Source organism: Macaca nemestrina, chromosome 17, assembly GCF_043159975.1.
Source record: "Macaca nemestrina isolate mMacNem1 chromosome 17, mMacNem.hap1, whole genome shotgun sequence".
Lineage (NCBI taxonomy): Eukaryota > Metazoa > Chordata > Mammalia > Primates > Cercopithecidae > Macaca > Macaca nemestrina.
The window spans coordinates 8,549,168-8,568,023 of NC_092141.1; the positions used below are offsets into that span (position 1 = coordinate 8,549,168).

Genomic DNA, 18,856 nt, shown 5'->3' on the forward strand with positions numbered 1-18,856 from the left:
GATTTAAAAATATGCAAAAGATCTACAGACATCTCACCAAAGATGATATACATATTGCAAGTAAGCATATGAAAAGATGTTCAACATAGTATGTTTTCAAGGGAATTGCAAATTAAAACAATGAGATACCACTGCACCTATTAAAATAGTTAAAATCCAAAATACAACACCAAAAGCTAGCAATGATGTGGAACAACAGGAATGCTCGTTCATTGTTGGTGGGAAGGCAAAATGGCCAGCGACATTGGAAGACAGTTTGGCAATTTCTTTTCTTTTCTTTCTTTCTTTTTTTTTTTTTTTGGACAGTGTCTCGCTCTGTTGCCCAGGCTGGAGTGCAGTGGTGCCATCTTGGCTCACTGCAGCCTCCATCTCCCGCGTTCAGGCAATTCTCCCACTTTGGCCTCCTGAGTAGCTGGGATTACAGGGGTGCACCACCACGCCTGGCTACTTTTTTTGCATTTTTAGTAGAGACGAGGTTTCACCATGTTGGCCTTGCTGGTCTCGAACTTCTGAACTCGGCCTCCCAAAGTGTTGGGATTACAGGAGTGGGCCACCACGCCCGGCCTGGTTTGGCAATTTCTTAAAAAGCTAAACATACTCTTAACATATGATCTCGCGATCATTGTGCTCCTGTTTATCCAAATGAACCAAAATCTGACGCTTACCCAAAAACCACACACAAATGTTTATAGCAGCTTTATTCATAATTGCCAAAAATTAGGAGCAAGCAGGATATCCTTCAGTAGGTGAATGTATAAACTGTGGTATATCCAGACAATGGAATATTACTCAGTGCAAAAAAAGAAATGAACTATCAAGCCACAAAAGACATGGAGGAACCTTAAATACACATTGCGAAGTATAAGAAGGCAGTCTGAAAAAGGAACATACTATATCATTCCAACTATATAACATTTTGGAAAAGGCAAAACTACAGACAGTAAAAAGATCAGTGGTCTCCAGGAGTTTGGGGAGTAGGAAGGGAGGGATGAATAGCTAGCTAGAGCACAGGGGACTTTTAGGGCAGTGTAACTATTCTGTATGATACTTTAATGGTAGCTACATGTAATTTTACATTTGTCAAAACCCATAGAATGAGCCGGGCATGGTTGCACATGCTGTAGTCCCAGTTACTTGGCAGGCTGAGGTGGAAGGATCACTTAGGCTCAGGAGCTTGAGGCTGAAGTGGACCGTGACTGTGCCACTGCACTCTGGCCTGGGCAATAGAGCGAGACCCTGTCTCCAAACACACACACACACACAATAGAATGCATAGCACAAAGAGTGAACCCTAATGTAAACTACAGACTTGCAGAGGCAGGAGAATCACTTGAACCCAGAAGGTGGAGGTTGCAGTGAGCCAAGATTGCGCCATTCCACTCCAACCTGGGCAAGAAGAGCGAAACTCTGTCTCGAAAATAAAAATAAAATAAAAATAAAGTCCATTATTAAACAATACAAAAGCACCCCAAAAACCAAGGGCCAAGAAAGAGGGAATAGTATTTATTTTTTCTTTCTTTCTTTTTTTTTTTTAATGGAGACAGAGTCTCGCTCTGTTGCCTAGGCTGGAGTGCAGTGGCGCAATCTCCGCCTCCCAGGTTGAAGTGATTCTCTTGCCTCAGCCTCCTGAGTAGCTGGGGTTATAGATGTCCGCCACCTCACCTGGCTAAGTTTTGTATTTTTAGCAGAGACAGGGTTTCAGCATGTTGGCCAGGCTGGTCTCGAACTCCTGACCTCAAGTGATCCACTCACCTCGGCCTCCCAAAGTGCTGGGATTATGGGCATGAGCCGCCGCACCTGGCCTAATTTTCTATAATGGAGAAAACACAAGACTTATGATTTTCTGCTTCCATAGAGCATTTGGCAGAAATAGGCCAGGAATCCCTATTTTGTAGCCAGGGGAAAGGAAGAATTGTTCTCAGTAGGGGACCACTGTCTAGGGTGAAGCCTGGTCAGTGCGATAGAAACTGTCCTTGGTATCGCTGAGAATTCTGGTTCCATGCCTGGTTAGCTGAGAAACTTGTCAGACACCATATTCTAGTGAGTGCCTGGAAGATACCTGTGAACAGAAGGGGAAACGACATAAGGCCTGGGGGCTTTCAGGCAGCTTTTGGGATCCGCTACATAAAATGCCAGGACTTGAAGACAAGTGACTCTCACTCACATGAATACTGCCTTTGCAGGCTAAAAAACAAACTGCCAAGTTACTGTGCTGTATTTCTGTATTCAAAGCTGTCTCTCCTCTTTGGTGGGACCTTGTCAATTCTTCTAACTTTTTTTGGATGTAATTGTAGACTTACAGAAAAGTTGCAAGAACAGTACAAAGAATTCCCACTCTTCACCCAGATTCCCCACAAATGTTAACATTTTACTGCATTTTTTTTTTTTTTTCAGAAGGAGTCTCGTGCTGTTGCCAGGCTGGAGTACAGTGGCACGATCTCGGCTCACTGCAACCTCCACTTCCTGGGTTCAAGCAATTCTCCTGCCTCAGCTTCCTGAGTAGCTGGGATTACAGGCGCGTGCCACCACGCCCGGCCAATTTTTGTATTTTTAGTAGAGACGGTTTCACCATGTTGGTCAGGCTGGTCTCGAACTTCTGACCTCGTGATCTGCCCGCCTCGGCTTCCCAAAGTGCTGAGATTATAGGCATGAGCCACCGCATCCAGCTGCATTTGTTTTATATCTCTCTGTCCCTCCCTTCTCTCTGTCCACACACACACACACACACAAACACACACACACTCATTTTTCTGTACTATTTGATAATAAATCGCCGACATAATGCTCTTTATCTCAAGATATTTCAACATCTATTTCCTAAAAACAAGGACATTCTCTTACATAACCACAGTACAATCCTCAAGATCAGGAAATTAACTTTGATACAATATTATAATCTTCAGACAATATTCACATTTTGCCAACTGTCCCAATGATGCTCATTGTAATAAAAGAATATCCTGGATCATGCATTGTGTTTGGTTCCCATGTCTCTAGCCTACTTTAACTGGAATAGCGCCTCAGTCTTTCTTTGTCTTTCTCAACATTGCCATTTTTTAAAGAGTACAGGGCAATTATTTTGCAGAATGCCCCTCAATCTGGGTTTGTCTCTTGTCTCTTCATAATTGGATGCAAGTAGCGTATCTGTGGTAGAAATGTCACAGAAACGTTCTCAGTGCATCCTGTCGGGGCAGCAGTAGTTGCACATATACTGGGGAGGTTAACTTTGATCACCGGGTTAAGGTGGTGTCTGCCAGGTCTCTGAGTGAGGATCCTGCTGACCATACTTACCCTGCAAGAAGTCCTCTTATAATACAAAGTAGGCAGGATGGAGAATGTTCAGCAGTGATCTGCAGATGGTCCTTGGAAACTTAGCTCGGCCGGGCGTGGTGGCTCACACCTGCAATCCCAGTACTTTGGGAGGCCGAGGCAGGTGGATCACGAGGTCAGGAGATCGTGGCCATCCTGGCTAACACGGTGAAATCCCAACTCTACTGAAAATACAAAAAATTAACCGGGCGTGGTGGTGGGCGCCTGTAGTCCCAGCTACTCGGGAGGCTGAGGCAGGAGAATGGCGTGAACCCGGGAGGCGGAGCTTGCAGTGAGCCAAGATCGCACCACTGCACTCCAGCCTGGGCGACAGAGCGACTCCATCTCAAAAAAAAAAAAAAAAAAAAAAAGAAACTTAGCTTGTGTGACTTCTCACTGAGCACTCCTTTACAGACTTACAAGTCTTTACTCTGTGCCCATTTTTCTGCATTTAGCAGTCTCTTTACCTGTTGGTACCTCCAAAGGCCAGCAGGATGCCTTAGGGCTTATAAATGTCCAATGAATGAGTGAAACTGACAGGCTAGAGAAGGGGTAGGCAAGGAGAGCTGGTCAAGAAAAAGCCCAGAATGACAGTGGATTTTCAGAGAGGCTCTCTTCCTGATACAGAGAGCCCCTGCATCTGGAGATGAAGAAGGGTGGCAGTTTCAGGTGTCTGGACTGGTTCTCTGCACCCCACTCAGGGCAGAAAGGCAGGGTTTCAGGACTGGAAGGCAGCTGTGTTATTACAGGTGACCTGGGTTCTGTATTGAGCAAGATCCTAATGGTCCCTACATTTAAGGCAGCCATTTCCAGCATTCCGGCCATTGCAATCAGGAGAAAGAGAGGCAAAAACAGAGGGGATGTCATTCAAAGAACAGTACACTGAATTGTGGGGGTAGAGTGGGGAGGAGGAAAGAGGCAAACATCTGGCCACTGAATGACTCACCAAAGTTAGGAGTGAGCTATCTGTGTGAAAACCAGAGGAAAGGCTCACAAGCACTCATCTGCTACGTACTCACCCTGTAATGTCACGGGAAATGCATAAAAGTGAAGAGAACTCCTACGCCAAAGTTCCAGGTATGGAAAAGTTATTCTGATCAAGAGGAGCTAGTCAACAGAAAGGATGTAGCAATTCAAATTAAATAGAACAATAAGACTGAACAAATTGAGATGTGGGGAAGCAAAAAGCAAAATATCAGGACCAAATTTTAAATGGAAAAGGGAAACTCTGACTAGATCTAAACCAAATAATAATAATAATCAATTATAACTAAGAAAAGTAAACATACGAAAAATATGATTCTAAAAGGCAAAGTCTCATATTAAAACGGAAAAGCAATTTGTGCAGGAAGCTCACGTTTCCTGCCTACTTTGTTTGCTTGGAAAACACAGTAGAGTCGACCATCTGGGGTAATTAATTCTAGGGTAAAAATGTCAGAACCTGGGTAAACAAAGATTAGCACCATGATAAAAATAAGGAAGAACCAGGAACTAAAAAAGAAACCAAATTCAATAAGTTCAAAGGGACAGAATTCCGAAGAAAATTCTGAAGATTCCAGGGACAAACTTGTTTTGCCATCAGTCAACGTTCTGAATGAAAGTCCTGAGATAACTCTTGCTCTTTTATATTTCAAAGTATCTCAGGTTTCAGATCAATTTCTGTAAAGCTTTCACAAAACAAATGGAAGGAAGAACTGTAAATCACAAACTAAAACAAACAAAACAAAACGAAAAACCTTTCCCCCTTACAATTCAACAACCCGAAGTCACCAAATTGAAGAAGGTTAAAGTAATTACAGAGGTAACGGGCTCATGCCGTGATTGAACCTAACCTTGGCAAACCATACTTCAATGGTCTGTTGTACTGACGTCCAGAAAGCATGCAAAATAATTTGGAAGCAAGAATGTAAGTCTGAGCTTTTTGGTTGCCTTCCCAGCTGCCCTTCCTTCTCAGTACTAATGACATTCCAATGCTTAGTCTCAAAAAACCATTGGTAATAGGGATCTCAGAAATATCAGAAGAAAATGTTCCTTCTACCCCTAGAGCTGCAGACAAACAGATTCTATTCCACAATATAAGGCCAAAGCTAGTTCTGAAAAAGTGGGTAAACAGAGAACATTCACAGAAAGCGTTCATGTCTAAGTCTCCCATCTTCTCTCCACCTCAGAAGTGGGGACACGCCCCCTGGCAGGAAGCTCAGGCCGGGGTTCTAGAAGAGGTAGGAAGTACAAAAGTACAAGATGACAGTTTTCACACTACACAGGGCAGAACTGGAAGAGAACTTTAATACGAGTTGGTTCAATTGTCTCTCACCTTAGATGAAGAAGCCAAGTTCTGGAAAGAATAAGTGACTCTGGCAGTGTCTAGAGTAGCCGATGGCCTGAGTTTCTTCCTGCCACGCCACACAAAACAAGTGCAACCAGGAAATTCATGTGCCTAGACCTGATGCCTCAATTCCAAAGCCACAAAGGTAGTTGGGACCATATGACAGTCCAACTTGGATGCCAGGTTTAAGTTGTTATCCTGTGAGTAATGGGGAGCCACTGCAGATTCTTTTTTTTTTTTCCACCCCCTGAAGCGCTGTGGTGCAATTGTAGCTCACTGCAGCCTTAACCTCCTGGGCTCAAGAGATCCTTCCACCTTAGCCACCCAAGTAGCTGGGCCTACAGTGCGAGCCACCATACCTGGCTAATTAATACCATGCTTCATTATGTTGCCCAGGCTGGTATCGAACCCTGTGGCTCAAGCAATCCTGTCTCAGCCTCCCAAAGTGCTTGGACTACAGGCATGAGCCACCGCACCTGGCCCATTGGAGATTCTTTTTTTTTTTTTTTTTCAGACGCAGTCTCACTCTGTCGCCCAGGCTGGAGTGCAGAGCCGTGATCTCGGCTCACTGCAAGCTCCGCCTCCCAGGTTCACATCATTCTTCTGCCTCAGCCTCCCGAGTAGCTGGGACTACAGGCGCCCGCCACCACATCCCGGCTAATTTTTTGTATTTTTAGTAGAGACGGGGTTTCACTGTGTTAGCCAGGATGGTCTCGATCTCCTGACCTCATGATCCACCCGCCTCGGTCTCCCAAAGTGCTGGGATTACAGGTGTGAGCCATTGCGCCTGGCCAAGAGTCTGCTTTTAAGATGGCTCACTCATATGGTTGGCAGATTGATTCTGTCTGTTGGCTCAGGGCTGAGGGCCCAGGGCTTTGGCTCCTCTTGATGTGACTTGGGCTTCCTCATAACATGGTGACTGGGTTTCAAGAGTAACTATTCCAAGAGAGTGAGGTAGTATTTTTATAGCAGCCTCAGAAGCCACATATTATTACTTTTTTGTACTAGACTGGTCAAGGCAAGAACAAATTTCTGCCTAGGTTCAAGGAGGGATGATAAAAACTCCATCTCCTGATAGGGAAGTGCAAAGTTCTAGAAGAACATGTGTGACAGATATACTGTTGCATTGACATTTGGAAAATATAATCTGCCACTGGTAGGGATGACATAATTTAGCAAATTAGCTAGGGGCAGTGAGGGAGAATGATACACCGATGTCTCTGGGTTGGGTGACCCATGGTGCCATTAGTAGAACTAGTGGAAAACAGAAGGAAGAATATGTTAGGGGAGATTATTGACTCTGAGAAGCCCATAGTAGTCAGAAGGCTGGAGCCTAGAAGAGGCATAAGGGAGTCTTATACAGAAAAGTCACAGCTAAAACTGAGACTAGAAGAAATGGCCAAGGATGAGAAAGAAAATCATAACAGATTTTTAGAAAACAAAAATTTCTTTTTTGAGAGTGAGTCTCCTCTGTTACCTAGGTTAGAGTGCAGTGGCACGATCTCAGCTCACTGCAACCTCCGCCTCCTAGATTCAAGCAATTCTTGTGCCTCAGCTTCCTGAGTAGCTAGGATTACAGGCACCTGCCACCATGCCTAAGTTTTGTATTTTTAGCAGAGATGTGGTTTTGCCATTTTGGCCAGGTTGGTCTCGAACTCCTGACCTCAGGTGATCCGCCCACCTTGGCCTCCTAAAGTGCTGGGATTACAGGCATGAGCCACTGTACCTAGCCTATTTTCTGTTTTTTAAATGGCATTATTTTTCCGTACCAGTATTTACTTTTATGTAGCCAAATATATTAATACTTTTCTCCAAGGTCACAAAAGTATTTTTTCCCCTATATATATATATATATATTTTAGACAGATTCTTGCTCTGTTGCCCAGGCTGGAGTGCAATGGCGCAATCTTGGTTCTTCACTGCAACCTCTGCCTCCTGAGTTCAAGTGATTCTCCTGCCTCAGCCTCCTGAGTAGCTGGAATTACAGGCGCCTGCCACCACATCCAGCTAATTTTTGTATTTTTAGTAGAGATGGGGTTTCGCCAGGTTGGCCAGGCTGGTCTCAAACTCCTGACATCAGGTGATCCACCCACCTTGGCCTCCCAAAGTGCTTGGACTACAGGCGTGAGTCACTGCGCCCGGCCCCCCAATATTTTTATTGTTATTTTTATATGTTTAATGTTTAGGGGTCAGACTTCATTTTTGTCAAATGGGCAGCCAATTGATCCAGCACCATTAACTGAATGATACATGCCTTCCCACTGACTGAAATGTCACTTCTATCATAAGTTCCTAGAGATATACAGTTCTGTTGCTGGCCTTTTTTCTTTTTTTGGAAACAGGGTCTCTGCCACCCAGGCTGCAGTGCAGTGATACAATCACGGCTCACTTTAACTTCGGCCTCCCAGGTTCAAGTGACCCCCCACTTCAGCCTCCCAAGTAGCTGGGATTACAGGTGCATGGCACCACGCCCTGCACTGGCCTTTCTTCAGCGCTGGGCCACAGAAATGCACGTGCATGTGAGTGGCTGAGGGTGGCCACCTGGAGAGTGCCACATGCACTGCAGTGTGTCTCCTCATTTGCTGCCATGCAGAAATTGTGGGCCCACTGTGGCCACATATGCCGAATTCTCAAGAGGTGCTAGACATCCAGATTTTTATATGAACTCTCCAGTGTTTAAAGAGTTGGCAATTAATAAAAAAAAAAAAATTTAAAAGGCTGGGCACCATGGCTCACGCCTGTAATCTCAGCACTTTGGGAGGCCAAGGTGGGTGGATCACCTGAGGTCAGGAGTTCGAGACCCGCCTGACCAAAACGACGAAACCCCGTCTCTACTAAAAATACAAAAATTAGCCGGGCGTGGTGGCGGGCGCCTGTAATCCCAGCTACTCGGGAGGCTGAGGCAGCAGAATCACTTGAACCTGGGAGATGGAGGTTGTAGTGAGCTGAGATGGCACCACTGCACTCCAGCCTGGGCGACAAGAGTGAAACTCTGTTTGAAAAAAAAACTAAAAACATTATGTGGACAAAATATATTTGCAAGCTGAGACTAGCTTGTGGCACACCAGTTGGTGACCTCTATTCCAGATGCTGAAATAATGCAGAGGCTGAAATAAAGACTGGGTCCAGGAATCCACCTCTCACTCTTTCCCACTGCCAACATTAAGATGCAAAGAGGAAGAATGATGCGGCAGCTCCTGGAAACCTTGGTTATTTGCAGGCATCTCTGGGAAAGCAAGCAGTGTTATGGCTCATGTGTCACCTTTTACCCACGAGTTGATGATGTGGTTCCCGGTATGCCAAGTAACTAGGAGGGAGGAGGTCAGCACTGGGGAGGGGAAGGTAACATCCTCAGTCAAAGTTGGGCCTCCCAGACCTGTTGGGCTGAGTTACAAAGAAAGACAATGGGTTGGAAGGGGGATGGAAAGTAAGGTGCTGGCCAAGAACAGAGCAAGATTTTGGCCCCCAAAACAAGCTGGGAAGTGATGTCACTTCCTATGTAATAATAATGCGGCTTCCCTGGATCCCTTCCAACTTCACACTGCTGAATCTGAGAAGAAATGGCAGTGAGCAGAGCTCTCCCACTCTCACGTGGAGGACAGGGTCTGCTCGCGGCAAAGATGAGTCGCATTGTAGAACTTCACCATTCAGAGAGAAAGCTCCTTCACATGCAGAATCTCGCTTGTCTCTCAGGACATTCCTGTGAGGTAGGCAGCACTGGCGTGTTACTGCCCCTTACAGAAGAGGGAACTGGCATCAGTGACAATCAGGATGGGTCTTAGATGGCTCTGGGATGTGCAGGAAGGACACCTGTATAAAGAATAAAAGACTGGCCAGGCGTAGTGGCTCATGCCTGTAATCCCAGCACTTTGGGAGGCCGAGGCAGGTGGATCATGAGGTCAGGCGTTCGAGACCAGCCTGGCCAACATAGTGAAACCGCGTGTCTACTAAAAAAGCAAAAAATTAGCTGGGCGTGCTGGTGGGTGCCTGTAATCCCAGCTACTCGTGAGGTCGAGACAGGAGAATCACTTGAACCTGGAAGACGGAGGCTGTGGTGAGCCAAGATCGTGCCACTGCACTCCAGCCCAGGCGACAGTGTGAGACTCCATTTCAAAATAAAAATAAAATAAAATAAAATAAAATAAAAAGAATAAAAGACTGCAGGCCCTTTCTCCTTCCCCGTGCCCATTTTAGTAGAATCATTTATTCATTAAATTCACTGAACACCTTCCATGGGCTGGGCACGCTGTCTTAGGCGTTGGGAACGTAGGAGTACACAGGTCCTGAGCACTGTCCTCCCCTGTGGCTGGGTCAGTCATCCTTACTCTGAACCCTGACCCAGACTGGCCTTGCCCTCCTCCTCTCTAGGTAGAGCAATGATCTCAGGCCAACTCTTGCATTTTGTTCCAGAAACCTCGATTGTTTCCCTGACTATTGGTCACTTCCCGAAATGCACTGAACTGTGCCAGGAATAGGATATGTTTTTAAGTGCTTGAGACACAGACAAGTGGCAGACGCATACCCAAATTCCAGTCATATCTTACTTCTGACCGAATTTTAATATATTTCATGCAGTTACACAATTCTCTGTGCATAATGCTCTGAGAAAAGGGATGGCTCAAACGGTTTCTCCTGAAGTGGGAAACAAAGCCCAGTTGGTAAGGTGGCCAGTCTCTATGGCGTCTTAGATGAACCTCTTTTCTTCTCATTACTTTTCCTTCATCTACTTTTTTTCTGAGATGGAGTCTTGCTCTGTCGCCCAGGCTGGAGTGCAGTGGCTGGATCTCAGCTCACTGCAAGCTCCGCCTCCCGGGTTTACACCATTCTCCTGCCTCAGCCTCCCGAGTAGCTGGGACTACAGGCGCCCGCCACCTCGCCCGGCTAGCTTTTTGTATTTTTTAGTAGAGACGGGGTTTCACCGTGTTCGCCAGGATGGTCTCGATCTCCTGACCTCGTGATCCGCCCGTCTCGGCCTCCCAAAGTGCTGGGATTACAGGCTTGAGCCACTGCGCCCGGCCCGTATTTTTCTATTGACTATAATGAGTAGAACTGTGTCTCTTACAAAGGTAAGTCCAGCCGTGCACGATGGCTCACGCCTGTAATCCCAGCACTTTGGGAGGCTGAGTCGAGTGGATCACGAGGTCAGGAGTTTGAGACCAGCCTGGCCAATATGGTGAAACCCCATCTCTACTAAAAAATACAAAAATTAGCTGGGTTTGTGGGGGTGCGTGCCTGTAGTCCTGGCTACTTGGAGGCTGAGGCAGGAGAATCGCTTGAACCTGTGAGGCGGAGGTCACAGTGAGCCCAGATCATGCCACTGCACTATAGCCTGGGCAACAGCGTGAGACTCTGTCTCCAAAAAAAAAAAAAAAAATTAGCCAGGCGTAGCAGTGCGCACCTGTAGTCCCAGCTACTGAGGAGGCTGAGGCAGAATTGCTTGAACTGGGGAGGTAGAGGCTGCAGTGAGCCCAGATTGTGCCACTGCACTCCAGCCTGGGCAACAGAGTGAGACTCCGCCTCAAAAAAAAGAAAGACAAAAAAAAAATCCTGGCTGGGTGTGGTGGCATGCACCTGTAATCTTAGCACTTTCAGAGGCCAATCCCTTGAGCCCAGGAGTTTGAGACCAGCCTGGGCAATATAAGGAGACCCTGTCTCTAAAAAAAAAATAAATAAAAAAGATAAGTCCAAGTTCAAGTCCCTAGTACCTGTGAATGTCACCTTACTTGGAAAGAGTATTTGCTGATCTAATTAAGGTAAGGGTCTCGAGATGAGAGTATCCTCATTAGAGTGGGCCCTAAATCCAGTGACATGGGTTCGGTGTCCAGTGATGTCTTTACAAGAGACAGGAAAGAATACGTACAGCACAGGGGAGAAGGCCACAAGAAGACAGAAGCAGAGACTGGACTTACACTGTCACAAGCCAGGGAATACCAAGGATTGCCGATGGCCACTAGAGAAAGGAGAAAGGCATGGAATGATTCTCCCCCAGAGCCTTCAGAAAGAACCTACCTTACTAACCACTTTAATTTCAGACTTTGGGCCTTCAGAACTGTGAGACTCAATTTCTGTTAAGTCACCCAGGTGGTGGTTTTTTTTTTTTTTTTTTTGTCTTCGAGACAGAGTCTTGCTTTGTCACCCAGGCTGGAGTGCAGTGGCATGGTCTCGGCCCACTGCAACCTCTGCTTCCTGAGTTCAAGTGATTCTCCTGCCTCAGCCTCCCGGTTAGCTGGGATTACAGGCACACGCCTCCAAGCCTGCCTAATTTCTGTATTTCTCGTAGAGACAGGGTTTCACCATGTTGGCCAGGCTAGTCTTGAACTCCTGACCTCAAGTGATCTGCCCACCTCGGCCTCCCAAAGTGCTGGGATTACAGGCATGAGTCCTGCACCCGGCCAGGTTGTGGTAATTTTTTATGGTAGCCCTAAGAATAAATACACAGACCCAAACTTTTCCCTTTTTGAGCAAGGGCTACCATATACAACTTGACCTGAGAGTGCAGCCTTCAATCCTTTCCCCCGGGGCCTCTGGCAACAGTTCTCAGATGACTATGCTCAGAGAGACACCTGTGACTGTCCACCCAGCAGCCATCTGTTCACCAGCAGAGGAGACCGGAAGCCCCTTGTGAGGTGCTGGGTTCTGTAGCTTCAGGAGTGGGATCCATGTCATCATCCATATCAGATCTGTCTGCTCCAATCTCAACTCTTTCTTCCTGCCTGATCCAAAGGCTATTTTCTAGCTGTTCTTCAGCAATTTCTAGCTCTTCTTCTGTTTGTAAAGTAGCCACGGTTTCCCGGGGCAAGTTTGAGGAATATAGCCCAAATTTGGCTTTACAACCGAACATTGCCTCAAATGGACTTTGCTGCAAGGAAACGTCGAAAGCCTGATTCCTCACCATCTGCAGGAATCGAAGGCCTTTGGCCCAGTGACATAAACGGTTACTCTGCATCCAGGTACCTATCATGTTCTTCACATCACGGCTTGCTCCTTCCAGGGAGCCCTGGCTTTGGCCAGGGTGGTACTTAGCAGACACAATCTTTAGGTCTGGCCACAACTCATTGAGCTCCTGAACAACCTCGTTTGTGAACTCAACGCCACTGTCAGAGTCTAACACAGTGGGTGTACCAAGAATTGTGAAAATATCTAATAAGACACTGACCACCTCACGGGCCTGTTTGGTTCTTAATGGCCGTAAAATAATAAACTTGGTCAAGTGGTCCTGGTAGTATAAAATGAACTTGAACTCACCATCGGCACTTGACTGCATGTCAAGTATTTCAACTTGGCACGTGGAGTCTATGTCCTTAAAAGTCATGGGCTTGGGCGGAAGGCCTTTCTTGGGTACTGGGTTCTTCTGGTGGCACTGTTTACACAGAGTCAGATATAAGACAATAACTTCTTTGGTGACGTTCCCATATTTTCCTTGCAGCTCCTTGAGCATGCGTGTCCGCCCACCATGTCCAATACTGAGATGTGTATCATGAAGAATATCAAACAACTCTTCTTTATGTACATAATACCGTATTCGATCACGTTCTCCATGAGTAGCCTCTATCAGTTTCTCTGTGCCCTGTACAGAGATCACGTCATATTTTGCCGCACGGCGATAATCACGTGATGACTTCTTCCCTTTTTCTTTAGCTTCTTTAACTTCCTTTATTGTTTGAAAGTACTTTTCTTTGGAAAATACCTTGCTGTTGTAACTTTTGCTTTCTACTAACTTTGTTACACTCATAAGAAACTTTTCTCTCATGTTACTTATCTCCATTTCCATTTCATTCACATTTGAAACACCAGGTGGATCATTTCCAGCTCTCTGAGGCATCAAGGAGAACTGTAAGAAGGATGCTAAGAAAGGAAAAAAAGAGAACAAAGTTAAATTCACTGACACTCCCACCTGGAAGACTTCCCCTCTGGAGTTCCTCATCAATTCTTTCATATAATTTTTGAAGATGATTATATGGAAGAATGATAATAGAGTCATAGTAAAAAGCAATTAGAAAGCCAACTGGCACCATCCAAAACCACAGCATAGCAATAGAATTTGACATCAGTTAAATCACAAATATGTAGAGGTTTTAGACTTTCGGCAAACAGAAAAAACAACGAAGCCATTAGCTTATAGCATGAAACCTAATCAACTGGTTTTCATTAATTGAACAGGAGAGAGGATAAACAGAAACTCCTAAGGCAGTAGGCTAAAATCTTACCCTCAGTACCCTTTAAAATAATATAAATGGGAGAACGTTGCTAAAAGGTACCACATAATAACAGCAAACTCTTAAACTGAAATTTGTACCAGGCATTGCTTCTGAGGCTTCCCATGATCAACAGAAACAATCTCTTGGCCAGGCCCAGTGGCTCACGCCTGTAATCCCAGCACTCTGGGAGGTCGAGGTGGGCGGATCACTTGAGGTCAGGAGTCCGAGACCAGCCTGGCCAACACGGTGAAACCTCATCTCTACTAAAAATACAAAAACTGGCCAGGTGCGGTGGTGGGCACCTGCAATCCCAGCTCCTCGGGAGGCTGAGGCAGGGAGAATGGCTTGAACCCGGAAGGCGGAGGTTGCAGTGAGCCGAGACTGCGCCACTGCACTCCGGCCTGGGCGACAAAGGGAGACTGTTTCCAAAAAAAAAAAAAAGAAAAAAATGCTTATGGCACAAGAGTCTGTCCTAATTTTGCGTGAATCAAGAAGAAAGCTGTGGGAATATTTTTAAACGACGGTTTCCTTTTGACAATTGTCCACAAGATTAATAAAGGAAGATTCTGAGTCCTTACCCTGTGGGACCGTGTTCTCATAACTGTCCAGCATTGTGTCTCTGTAGCAATCCTTTTGAGAGGCTTCTAAGTAATTCCAATATTTGGTCGTATCTTCAAATGCTGTTGCTTCCTGAGACAACACTGGCTGCTGCCACAGGGACCATACAGTCTGGGGGCCTGGGATAAGGAGCAGCCTCAGCAGGTCTGCGGAGGAGACAAGAGAGGGCATCAGGAATGAAGGCAATGCAGCATAGAGGACTCTGAAAGCGAGTCAGGTGAATAAATGGAAGAAATAAGAAATAGGTCTCATATCCAACAAGATGAGTACAGCTTCACGGGTGAGGGAAAGGAGTTTTGCTTTCCTGGGAGGTCTGTTGGTCTGGCCAGTTTTGACGCTGCCAGAGCTGTAGCCCGTGTATTAATATTTCCAGAATAAAGCAGAGTCCAAGTGAACTTAAGCACAGGCTTGATGACGCCTAACAGGGATGGCAGGATCTGTTTCCGATGGAAATCTTATGTCTGTGTACATGGAGATATGTCAGGAGATTATCCTGCAGAAAACAGATACCCCAAAGGGAGTCTACATGCCACTGTGATCAGATAATTCCTTAAGGGGAGAACTTGATACTCAGTTGTCTAAACCGGGATTCCTTAGTTAGAACAGCCCTAAGACAGGATGGTGATGAGGCCAGGGGAGTTCATATGAGGACTGCAGGAATTCCAGCAAGCTTAGGAAAACAGGATCCCAAGATCCCAGCTGTCAGATGCAGAGTGGAGGGGCAGGGCAGAATCCTGAGAAGCAGACAAAGATGGAAACTTTTCAAAGTTCTGAGCAAGAGTCTCAGTTAAGTGGAACGTACTTCCAGGTCCTGAAGCTCCTCCACTAAAAGGGCTTCAAACTCCCTTCCTCAGCATTGCTGGTTAGTCATGTATATTCCTGATTCTAAGACATTGCTGACTGTAAAACCACTGACTTAGTAACTTTCTTTTGAGAGGAAAAACAGTGTGTATTAAATGAATGTATTGATGACACATCCAAAATTTTAAATGTGAAAAATGTGCATTTGCATTCTTTTTCTTTTTTTGTATTTTTTTATAGAGATGGGGTTTTGCCATGTTGCAAAAAACCCAGGCTGGTCTCGAACTCCTGGGCTAAAGTGATTCACCTGCCTCAGCCTCCCAAAGTGCTAGGATTACAGGCCTGAGGCAGTGGGCCTGGCCAAAACTATGCCTTGCAGAAATGAAGAAACTGCACATTTGCAAAATGCTCTTTACTCTAAGCCTGGGTTCAAGATCTTCTGCAAACTGACATTTTAAAGGCTCTGAGGCTGGGCACAGTGGCTCACACCTGTAATCCCAGCACTTTTGGGAGGCTGAGGCGGGCAAATCACCTGAGGTCAGGAGTTCGAGACTAGCCTGGCCAACGTGGTGAAACCCTGTCTCTACTAAAAATACAAACATTAGTCAGGCATGGTGGTGCATGCCTGTAGTCCTAGCTACTCAGGAAGCTGAGGCAGGAGAATCACTGGAACCCAGGAGGCAGAGGTTGCGGTGAGCCGAGATCGTGCCACTGCACTCCAGCCTGGGCGACAGAGTGAGAGTCTGTTTCAAAAAACAAAAAAAGGCTCTGAGAAGTCCTGCAGTAAAGAAACCAGCTTCACTTTGTTTCATCCACCAGTACCATTCAATCATTGACATGGGACTTCGTTTCCCAAGGAATATCTATTACCATCCCACGGTCTTACTAGCTTTTTTTTAACACCGGGGTACACCACCACGCCTGGCTAATGTTTTGCATTTTTAGTAGAGATGAGGTTTTGCCATGTTGGCCAGGCTGGTCCTTGAACTTCTGGCCTCAAGTGGTCTGCTTGTTTTGGCCTCCCAAAGTGTTGGAATTATAGGCATGTACAGCCAGCGCACCCGGCCGGTCCTACTAGTTCTAACAGTTCTTGAAACCACAAGGTATTCAATGGAGTCCAGAAAGAGCACCTTCCAGATTCCTTTCTGAAACCAGCATCTCTCACAACTTGAGTGCTGTGTTGGTTGCTGTTTGATTCCCTTCAGGGGACTGCAAAGAAAGGAAAAGTCTCATCTTCATTCTATAAAATAACGAAGGCAACTGGGCAGTGGCTCATGCCTGTAATCCTAACACTTTGGGAGGCCAAGGTAAGAGGATTGCTTGAGGCCAGGAGTTCAAGACCAACCTAGTCAACATAGTGAGACCCTGTCTTTAAAAATAAAAAAATTAAAAAAAAAGAAAGAAGAACGGAGGCAACAGGCTAGAAACAATTTATAACCAAAAGATGTAGAATCACAGTCTTTAGTAAGAGATCCAGTCCCTACTATACCATGAAATTCTGCAGTAGAGTCCAAAGTCCACAATTATCTAATAGACCTATTTTGGTTGGTCCATCTAGTGATTTTTAAAAATTTGAATTTTTCGACCAAGTGTGGTGGCTCACACCTGTAATCCTAGCACTTTGGGGGAATGAGGCGGATCACGAGGTCAGGAGATTGAGACCATCCTGGCTAACACGGTGAAATCCCATCTCTGCTAAAAATACAAAGTATTAGCTGGGCGTGGTGGCAGGAGCCTGTAGTCCCAGGAGGCTGAGGCAGGATAACGACGTGAACTCGAGAGGCGGAGCTTGCGGTAAGCCGAGATCGTGCCAATGCACTCCAGCCTGGGCGGCAGAGCCAGACTCCATCTCAAAAAGAAAAAAAAAAAAAAAAAAAAAAGGAATGTTTCACCTATATTTACCAATTGGGAGATTTCACATAAAAATCTCGATTTCTGCCTTTTTTTTTCTTTCGAGACAGAGTTTTGCTCTGTCGCCCAGGCTAGAGGGCAGTGGCTCGATCTCGGCTCACTGCAAGCTCCGCCTCCTGGGTTCAGGCCATTCTCCTGCCTCAGCCTCCAGAGTAGCTGGGACTACAGACGCCCGCCACCACGCCCGTGTAATTTTTTGTATTTTTAGTAGAGATGAGGTTTCACCGTGTTAGCCAGGATGGTCTCGGTCTCCTCACCTCGTGATCCACCCGCCTCGGCCTCCTAAAGTGCTGGGATTACAGGCGTGAGCCACTGCGCCCGGCCTCGATTTTTGGCTTTCTTGAAAAGGCAATGTTCTGGCTGCACTGGCGGCATTGCTGCCTGGCAATAACTGGCTGTAATAGGCAGCATCTTCCTTTGGATCAAGTTTGTCCAACCTGTGGCCTGTGGGTCGCATGCAGCCCAGGACGTCGGGACCTACTAACCTATTCATCTTGCCCACTCCTGCAGATTTCTAAGCTTTCAGTATCTTTTTTTTTTTTTTTTTTTGAGAGGGGTCTCACTTCGTCACCCAGGCTGGAGTGCAGTGGCATGATCACGGCTCCCAGGGTCAAGGCATCCTCCCACCTCAGCCTCCTGAGTACCTGGGACTACAGGCATGCGTCACCAGGCCCGGCTAATTTTTTTCTCTCTCTTTTTTTTTTTTTTTTTTTTTGTAGAGACGGGGTCTCATTATGTTGCCTGAGGCTTCAGTATCTTTTCCAAAGCAACATGAAACAAATGTGATCGTAAATCAATCAGCTTCCTGGTGTGATCTGTGCTGACGGCTAAGGGATAAACGGCTAAGTGATAAACGAGTTGGTCAGAGAAAACTGGAAATATTTCCAAAGCCATGTTTACTCCCTTCACCCACCTGTGAGTCTTTGCCTCGGCGGTTTCCGACTTGGAATGTCCTCGCATCGATCTTCCCAATCCCAGCCAGCTGAAATCAGCCTCCTTCCCGACGTATTCACTAACTTCAGCTGATTGCCATCTGGACTTCATCTCAACACCTGTACCACACTCACTGGCGCACTCTTGATTTGCATCTGCAGTCGACCAGTTCAGATGTATGCAACCTAGACGGAGCCCTCTGCCTGCCTGTACCCCCTTTGGAGGGCCCACGAATACAGAGCTGAGCACAAAAGGTGTTCAAAGGACATTTAGTCAAAAATGTCGCTTACAGGTAGATTGTCATTAGCAAGGCAGAGCAGCGGTATGGCCGAGTCTACGCTTGGGAACTCATTTTCTGACTCTTACCATTTACTGACTAAAGCAAAGTTACTGGAGCCTCAGTTTCCTCATCTACAACCCGGGGAGAGGACCAGTACCCATCACAATCGATTGCTATGAAGATTCAATGACAATGCAGATAAGGCACTTAGTACAGTGTCCCCGCACCGTCCACGCCACCGGGCACGCCCGCTTATTCCTGAGGACCGGGCTGGGGCGTCGCCTCCTTTGTGTTGCCTTCCTACCCTGACTTCGCAGAATGATCCCACAGCCTGGATCCACGCCCGTCCGCCCGCCAGCTCAGGGCTGAACCGCTGAGGCGGGTGCGCGGTGGAGAAAAGAGCCGCAGACTGAGGAAGGTCGGGAAAGAGAAAGGGATACACTAGACGCTGCGTCTCAATCCCCTCCACCCACGGCGAGC

At 46.3% G+C, this 18,856-nt stretch overlaps 1 protein-coding gene across 3 annotated transcripts; it reads right to left on the reverse strand.

The window, feature by feature from the left end:
• Positions 1-683: 683 nt before the first annotated feature.
• LOC105474020 (KRAB-A domain containing 2) lies at positions 684-18,852 on the reverse strand. 3 transcript variants are annotated; one of them, XR_011615367.1, is made up of 5 exons: positions 18,681-18,850; positions 18,077-18,281; positions 14,412-14,597; positions 11,645-13,480; positions 684-2,059 (listed from the first exon to the last, which is right to left on the reverse strand). XR_011615367.1 is itself a non-coding variant. In XM_071082333.1 (5 exons), the coding sequence occupies exons 3-5, from the start codon at positions 14,443-14,445 to the stop codon at positions 1,953-1,955; spliced, it is 741 nt and encodes a 246-aa protein (XP_070938434.1). In that variant the 5' UTR covers positions 14,446-14,597; positions 18,077-18,281; positions 18,681-18,852; the 3' UTR covers positions 684-1,952. The 3 variants fall into 3 exon arrangements, 2 of the variants coding, with proteins under 2 accessions (XP_070938434.1, XP_070938433.1); XM_071082333.1 differs by having other exon boundaries at positions 12,881-13,480; positions 18,681-18,852; XM_071082332.1 differs by lacking the exon at positions 684-2,059 and having other exon boundaries at positions 10,176-13,480.
• Between the last annotated feature and the right edge of the window lie 4 nt (positions 18,853-18,856).